At 36.9% G+C, this 8809-nt stretch overlaps 1 protein-coding gene across 1 annotated transcript in view; it reads left to right on the forward strand.

Annotated features, from left to right (window-relative positions):
* Positions 1 to 7219, forward strand: part of DLAT (dihydrolipoamide S-acetyltransferase) — a 30069-nt gene extending 22850 nt beyond the window's left edge. Inside the window, exons 11-13 of the mRNA XM_005856849.2 lie at positions 4336 to 4498; positions 5036 to 5172; positions 5769 to 7219. Coding sequence (XP_005856911.1) covers positions 4336 to 4498; positions 5036 to 5172; positions 5769 to 5898 — 430 coding nt within the window. The 3' untranslated portion in view covers positions 5899 to 7219. The remainder of the gene's footprint in view (positions 1 to 4335; positions 4499 to 5035; positions 5173 to 5768) is intronic.
* The last annotated feature ends 1590 nt before the right edge of the window (positions 7220 to 8809 follow it).

Consider the following 8809-nt stretch of genomic DNA (forward strand, 5'->3'; position numbering starts at 1 on the left):
TGGCTGCACCAGTCTGCATTCCCACCAGCTGTGCACTAGGGTTCCCTTTTCTCCACATCTTCACCAACACTTGTCATTTGTTGATTTGTTGATGGTAGCCATTTTGACAGTGTACTTACCTATATAGTTTAAGTTTAAAAATTTTGGCTCTCAAAAGAAATTTTAATCGTTGTACTGTTGATATTTGGCTCTGTTGACTAATGAGTTTGCCGACCACTGGCCTAACACCTAACTGCTTTTTTTTTTTAATGTTTGCACCTTCTCGTTTTTTTTTTTTTTTTTACTTCTTTGCTCTCTAAAGCTGTAACGTTGAAAAATCACCGTAAAAGTCACAGAGCCTGTACAGCTGCAACTTCCTGGGCCTGGTGATCCCTGATGGCCACACACCAACTCACATTTACAGCATCCCCAACATGGTCAAGCCTCTTCATTTCTCCTACCAGACTCTGAATCTGTGGGCATCTCATGCAGAAACTATCCTGAATTATTAAAGCAGCACAAAGTTGCCTGGTGGAGCCAGGACTGCTTTTTTTTTTTTAAATAAGTCTTTATTGTTCAGATTATTACAGTTGTCCCTCTTTTTTCTCCCCATAGCTCCCCTCCACCCGGTTCCCACCCCACCCCAGGCCCTCGCCACCCCACTGTCTGCATCCATAGGTACTGCATACATGCATATAAGATCTTTGTCTCATCTCTTCCCGCACCCCCCCATATCCCCTTCCCCCCGAAAATTGTCAGTCCGCTCCATTTCCATGCCCCTGATTCTATTACCAGTTTATTCTGTTTATCAGATTTTTTTCTGGTTTGGTGGTGATGAACTCCTTTAGCTTTTCCTTATCTGTGAAGCTCTTTATCTGACCTTCAATTCTGAATGATAGCTTTGCTGGATAAAGTATTCTTGGTTGTAGGTTCTTGGTATTCATCACTTTGAATATTTCTTGCCATTCCCTTCTGGCCTGCCAAGTTTCTGTTGAGAAATCAGCTGACAGTCGTATGGGTATTCCCTTGTAGGTAACTGAGTTTCTTTCTCTTGCTGCTTTTAAGATTCTCTCTTTGTCTTTTGCTCTTGGCATTTTAATTATGATGTGTCTTGGTGTGGTCCTCTTTGGATTCCTTTTGTTTGGGGTTCTCTGCGCTTCTTGAACCTGTAAGTCCATTTCTTTCACCAGGTAGGAGAAGTTTTCTGTCATTATTTCTTCAAATAGGTTTTCAATATCTTGCTCTCTCTCTTCTTCTGGCACCCCCGTAATTCGGATGTTGGTATGCTTGAAGTTGTCCCAGAACTCCTTACACTATCTTCATATTTTTGGATTCTTTTTTCTTTTTGCTTTTCCGGTTAGGTGTTTTTTGCTTCTTCATATTTCAAATCTTTGACTTGATTCTTGGGATCTTCTAGACTGCTGTTGGATCTCTGTATATTATTCTTTATTTCAGTCAGTGTATGCTTAATTTCTAATTGGTCCTTTTTCATATCCTTGAAGGTCTCACTAAATTTCTCAGAGGTTTCTAGAAGATTCTTGAGTAATCTTATAACCCTGGTTTTGAACTCTATATCCAGTAGTTTGCTTTCCTCCATTTCTTTCATTTGTGACCTGTTTCTTTGTCTTCGCATTTTAGCTGCTTCCCTGTGTTAATAGAGTGGCTTTGTGTGCTAGGTGTCCTATCGGGCCCAGTGGCTCAGCCTCCCCAGTCACCTGAGGTGGACGCTCTTGGTTGTCTTTTCACTTCTGCATGTGCCTCAAAGTATTCTTTTAATCTAAAATCCCAAGTTGCTGCTTCAGAATTAATGGCAGCTTAAAACACTCATTCTCTTGCTTTGGGTTCTCTGAGATACCTTCATTATATAGTTGCATAGCCTTGGGCTCCAGCAGAGGGAGGGCAGAGTGAACTGGAGCTGTGTGAACAGAAGCCAGGGTTGGGGGATCTCTGCTTTTCTACTGTATGACCAGTCAGCCTGAAAAAAGGCTCCCCAGTCTCCTAACTGCTTTTAAAGATTGCTTACCAGCCGGCTAGTGTTCTGTGTACGCATCATGAATTCTTTCTGAAACTCCCCAAGAGAACTCTAAACCATTTTTCAGTCCTATCAAACATAGGTTATCTACTGATTCTGACTTTCTCCTTGGTCACACCATTCTTGGAGAACATCTGAGGGTCTTACTATTCCTTACACACTATACTAGTTTCCTAGGGCTGCCATTACAAATTACACAAAATTGTTCACTTAAAGCAAAAATTTATTATGAGTTCTGAAGGCCAGAAGTCTGAAATCAAGAAGTTAGCAGCGCTCTGCTCCCTCCACAGGCTGTAGGCGAGAATCTGTTCTTGCTTTTTCCAAGTCTGGTGGCTCTAGGCATTCCTTGGCTTGTGGCTGCATAATTCTTACCTCTGGCTACATTTTCACATGGTCTTCTCTGTTTGTGTCTTCCCTCTGTTTCTTTTCTTTCTTTCTTTTTTTCTTTTTTTTTTTTTTTTTTTACAGAGAGGAAGGGAGAGGGATAGAGAGTTAATAACATCGATGAGAGAGAAACATTGATCAGGTGCCTCCTGCACACCCCCTTCTGGGAATGTGCCCGCAACCAAGGTATATGCCCTTGACCGGAATCCAACCCGGGACCCTTCAGTCCGAAGGCCATTCCCTTCTGTTTCTTACAAGGAGACTTGGCATTGGATTTAGGGTCCACCCAGATAATCCAGGATGATATGATCTCAAGATCCTATTTACACCTACAAAGACCTTTTTACTGAATAGGTCACATTGGTAGATTCCAGGGTCAAAACACAGACATCTCTTTGAGAGGGCTGCTATGAACATCTGCATACAATTTGTGTTGACATGTTTTCATTTTTCTTTGGTAGATTCCTCAAAGTGGAATTGTTGGGTCATAGGGTAAATTTATATTTAACCTTTAAAGAATATCTGAAGGAGCCACTGCTTAGATCAAAGGATTGAGGGTGCAGGGCTGTTTCTCAGTATTGTTAATTAATTCTTACCAAATACTATTTTTCATTTGTTCATACAGCTATTCAATAAGTACTTACTGAACATGTACTGTTTGCTTGATTCAGTGGTAAACAAAATAGGAAACACCATCCGTCCTCTCTTAGGACGATTATAAATAAGTAATATTGTAATAACAGGATAATTAAAAAAGCAGTATTTGCTGTGTGATATCTTGGACAGAGCCCAGCTACAACTGCTAAAAGCCACAAACTATTATTAGAGTGGGTCTCTTTTTTGCAGATTGCAAAAGCCTGCTGCCTCTGGCAGCTTGGGCCCTTGTGGGATTTGGTACCCATAATCTTCTCAACTTTGTGCCTAGAATGAGCTGGAGTTCTCCTTCATGTGAAGTTTTAACTTTTCTCGATTGCAGAACACTTTATCAGGGACCCTTTCACGGACACCCAAGGATACTACTAGTATAGATATAATTCAGGAGTTAGAGAACTTGGATGAGACAAAGAATCATTCTTTTCCACTCATCTGTAACTGAAATTTATTGTTTCCTCCTGTTAAACATGTAGAAAACAAATCAAAGAGGCGTTGATAATACCTGTGCTGGTGATCAGTAAAACTCAGTTATTTTCATGTCACAACCTATAGTTGTTGCAGGTGTGTTAAAATACTGTTTTGCTTATCACTACTTTAAAATTATAGCCATTATTAGACCTGCTGCAACATCTTGTTAATGAGTTAATATAATACCATATATATCAAATTTTGTTTTTTGAATAATTAGATAACTAAATTTAAATATACTTATGGGGGGGTTTATTGGGGTTTATTCATTTGTTTAGTTTTTTTGGTGACTTATTTTACTTTCTTTGTTAAAAATATATATGTATTCTGAGATGAGACCCAAATGCAGAGATGCTCATGGAGTAGAAAAGATTGGGAATCTCGTGGTTTGATGCACCACCACCCTACATCCTGAACACTCCTCTTTCTCCCACAATGCAGTCCTTTCCCTTCATTCTTCCTTTCATTTGCTCAAGCTCTGCTTGCAGACTCAACTTCAGCCAATCCACTTCGTCTCAGAATCCAAGGAGTTTTTTTGTGTGTTTTTTTAATTCCTCACTGAATGCTAAGTCTTCTCCAACTACACCCATGTGTTAGTTGAGGCAGATGAGAAAGTTAGAGAATACATGTGAAACCAACCTACTGACACATTAAAAGTATAAGTGGCCGGGGCGGGGAGTAGACAGCAGAATGTAAAAATCTGGCTGAACAGTAGCACAAACTGAAGTAAATATCAATAATCTTGCTTAGCCTGATACAGAAGCTCTTAATAAACAATGGTGATGATCATTGAGATTTTCTTTTTCCTTTTTAAATAGAAATCATGTTGTCGATATCAGTGTTGCAGTCAGTACTCCTGCAGGACTCATCACACCTATTGTATTTAATGCACATATAAAGGGGCTGGAAACCATTGCTAATGATGTTGCTTCTTTAGCAACCAAAGCACGAGAGGGTAAACTACAGCCACATGAATTCCAGGTAAAGTGTTATTTATTTTCCTTATGAATGTTAAGAATTATGTTATTTTTAAGGTCGGCATTATGTTTTTATTGCATTTTCCACCTTTTTTTCCTGCCTTGTATTCTCACTGACACAAGGTCCTAAAAATAAAGAAAAATTGAGTAACCTTTCAAAGGCTAAAAATAATGTTTTCCAAGTAGTGTACAAAAACCACACAACTACTTTTATTGTTATTGTAAAGAGTGTATATTTTAAGTAAGAGTATTTCATTTGGGCCTTTTTTTTTTTCCCTTTTAGTTTTAATGACATAATTAGCAAAGAGGAATTATATATATTTAAGGTGTGCAACTTAATGTTTTGACATATACATATATTATGAAATGATCACCACAGTCAAGTTAATTAATGTCTGTCACTTTATATACTTCTATTTTCTTCTTCTTTTTTTTAATGGTAGTTCAGAAGGTTTTCTTAAAAGATTACCTTAAGGATTTTTCACAAAATGTCCTTTTTTTTATGTTGACAAGCAATTAACATGATATTTTTTTCCTCTAGGGTGGCACTTTTACGATCTCCAATTTAGGAATGTTTGGAATTAAGAACTTCTCTGCTATTATTAACCCACCTCAGGCATGTATTTTGGCCATTGGTGCTTCAGAAGATAGACTGGTTCCAGCAGATAATGAAAAAGGGTAAGTGCCAAAATGGAGAGGGAGCTATAAGTCCATTTTCATTACGTTATACCTGTTTTTGAGTCTAGTTTTAGACTTATTGGCATGCCTTATTGGACTTTAGGTAGAGTCAGACATAAGTACAGAATGAAGTTTCTCAGGGCAGCAACTCTTCTTATTTTACTAAATGCAGTTAATCTTTTTTGAGATGGGAAGCCTTATTTACTCTAAGTAAATAAGTTAGGGGTCACCATGCTTTTTTCTTGAAGAGGCATATAGTAAATAATTTAGGCTTTGTGGGTCATATGGTCTCTGTTGCAAGAACTCTGCCACTGTAGTGTGAAAGCAGCCATAGGTACTATGTAAATGAATTCCTATAAACTCCATTTGGTGGGATTTGGCCTGTGGGGTTTTAGTTTGCCAGTCCATGCTCCAGATGGCTGTTTGGTCTGTTTCTCCAAGCCATTTGGTCTGGAAATATATAGGACATGAACAATAGGTCGAAAATAATGTTACCTGATTGGGATTATAGGGTCAGAGTTGGCATTTGGGCTGGTTACTGGCTACAATCAGTGATTGCTTCTAGAATACCTAATAATATTTTTATCTTTTTCTAGATTTGATGTGGCTAGCATGATGTCTGTTACACTCAGTTGTGATCATCGGGTTGTGGATGGAGCAGTTGGAGCCCAGTGGCTTGCTGAGTTTAGAAAGTACCTTGAAAAACCTATCACCATGTTGTTATAATTAACCCAAGAATTTCTACAGACTTTCCCAAGTTACATTGGTTCGTTCTTATCAAGATATAAATATGTTATTAAATAGGTGTTTCTTATTATTTTAAAGCTAACCAGTTATTTTTTAGTCTGTCCAGTTAAGTTATTTGTAATGGTCATTATGTTATCTTTTAAAATGCCAGTTACACCCAAATATTGTGTACATTTAGTAAATACCAGCTTTTAAGCTGTGTACTTGTAGGCAAGGGACATGCGGCATAGCCCTTTGGTGATAAGTACTTCCACTGGGAAATGTAGAGGTAGAATGTGGTTCCCTATTGAGTCAGGTATATTCAAGTAACCTGGATGAAACCATGAGATTTTGAGATTTAATTGCCTCAAATGTTTTCCTTATATTTGAAGAAAAGAGAAATCAGGAAAATTTATTCTCTTGGAGAAAAGGTTTGAATCGAAGTGTGATGTTGTAACTTAACCCTAATTAAAATTTTTCTGTTATATGATCTTGGTTTTATCATGGATGGGAAAAGTAGAAAACTTCAAAGAAAATAAGTGAAAATTTAAAAGTCAACATTTTCTTAGATTTCTTCAACCACTGTTCTTGGTTTATTTTTTTATGTATCCTGAAAAGGTTGTTCCCCCTTCTTGAGATGAGATAGAAATATAAACCAGCTGCTTGGCATAAATGAGAATTTGTGTGGGTGTTTAAACAATTTAAATGTATAATTCTGAGCAGAATTCTACAGTTACCTCCAAATAAAAGAATATGCTTATAGAATTTTACAGAGAAGTTGTGAAAGTAGAATTTTTCCTACAATATCAACTGGAGGTTACTTGCAAATGAACTTAATTACCAGAATTTACTACTCAGATAACTTTGGGAAACTGGAATACGTATACATATATAACATATGATTTCTAGCAAGATATGTGCCAAAGTCCGTATGTATATCAACAAGTTCTGTCTGAAGAGGGAGAGAGATACATTGGTGAACAGTTTAGAATATAAATGATGATGACCACAACAAAATGGTCATTTCTGTTTGGAAAAAGGAAAAACTTAAATGTGTGTTACAGTGTCCTTTGTTTTTCCACCCCAGTGTTGACTCATGTAAAATAAAAAAAAGCCCTAAAATCCTATTGGAGAGAAAAGAATTATTTAGGTTGCATACTACCTTATCAGCCTAAATATTTTTTCCCATTTTGCCTTCTGAGCAGGGACTTGGGTTAGGTTCAAGATAATAAAAATGAATTGGGAACATTATCACAATTCCAGGCTTTCTATTGAATTGATGTGCTTTAATAAATATTTGAAATTGTTTGACTATTTAAAATTAATCTGACTAGTGCTTCCTTGTATGTAGTATGTGGAGCTATCCTCTGAAATTTAGGTCTTTCATTGTTGAATCTATTTCTAAATGTTCATTATTACATGGTGCACAGTGACACTCCATATATTCCATAAATATTTCCCTTGTACAGTTATAAAAACATTATACAGTAATTGGTAATTATAGCTTGAACTGAAGATTATGCAGAAGGAACAAGCGTCTCACAGGGACCATCATCAGTATGAGCCACATCTGGTTCAAACACATGAAACTTCAGAGATAATTCATTATTTGCTAATGTTTATGGCTCTTTTGTTCCCTTTAAAGAAAAAATTAAAAGTTGCCTTCTAATAAAAATTGTTCTGAATTAAAAATTAATCTGGCCTGTAATCTAAATCTGGATTCAGTCTATTTATCTTACCAAAATTGAAAGAGTAAAAGTTAGAAATAGTGGTTTGGTTCAAATTAGATTGTTTAAAAGTGAAATTATGTTTTCAATGTGTCTGATCTAATTTTTGACCTGTAGGTAATTGATTTTCACATTAAGTGGTTAAGTGCAGGGACAGCTAATGTATGTATAAGCTCTTAATACAGATATATTTTGATTTTATAAAATGGATAAAATCAGGACTCAGTTCAGAGGGGTATAATCTAATACTTTAAGCTCAAGGAGTTACTGAAGACCTCATGTTGGGATATGGCACATAGCAAGATGAAAGTGTGGTCTGGCTCTGTTAGATACTTAACTCCAATCCTGAGGTTTGTGTGAATGTAGTTATGGTGTCTTGGGGCATTGTCTACGAGAGGGGTTGACATGATAGGAATGTGTTGCAAGGAATACTCATCACCTGTGCAGAAGCCCTGGAATACATGGGAAGTGATCACTACTGATAGTTGATCTAAAACCAAGTTTATAGAAAAATCTAGTCTCCAAACAAGGATAATTAACGTCCACCTTGAATAATTTCCAGTTTTGAGGAAAAAAACATTTTGGCAAGATTCAAATTTAAACTCCACAGTTAATTTTAAGTTAATGCTCTTCCTGGGCCAAGTTTTGCCTTTTTGCAGGGAGGAGAAGGAGGTGATGTTTTCATGAATATAAAATCCATTGAAGGCCTGACCAGTAGTGTGATTAAGTGGTTAAGCATCGACCTATGAACCAGGAGGTCATGGTTTGATTCCTGGTCAGGACATATGCCTAGGTTTTGGGCTTGATCCCCACCTAGTAGGAGATGTGCAGGAGGCAGCCGATTGATGATGATTGATTCTCTCTCATCATTGATGTTTATAACTTTCCCTCTCCCTCCCTCTCTGAAATCAATAAAAACATTTCTAAAAAATGTAAAAGAAAATAAAAACACCCTGAAATAATATGTGAAAATATTTTGGGATAACTAGGACATAAACATTTAAACATTAAGTGTGTTAGATCTTTTTTTTTTTAACTTGATTTTTTGTTGTATTGCTTAAAATATTACAAAGAGTAGTACATATATCTCCTTTTTTCCCCCCTGCTTGACCTTCCCCCGGCCTCCCTACCCCCCAGTGTCTTGTGTCCATTGGTTATGCTTATATGCATGCATACAAGTCCTT

The sequence above is a fragment of the Myotis brandtii genome, unplaced genomic scaffold (genome assembly GCF_000412655.1).
Source record: "Myotis brandtii unplaced genomic scaffold, ASM41265v1 scaffold105, whole genome shotgun sequence".
In the NCBI taxonomy this organism is placed as follows: domain Eukaryota; kingdom Metazoa; phylum Chordata; class Mammalia; order Chiroptera; family Vespertilionidae; genus Myotis; species Myotis brandtii.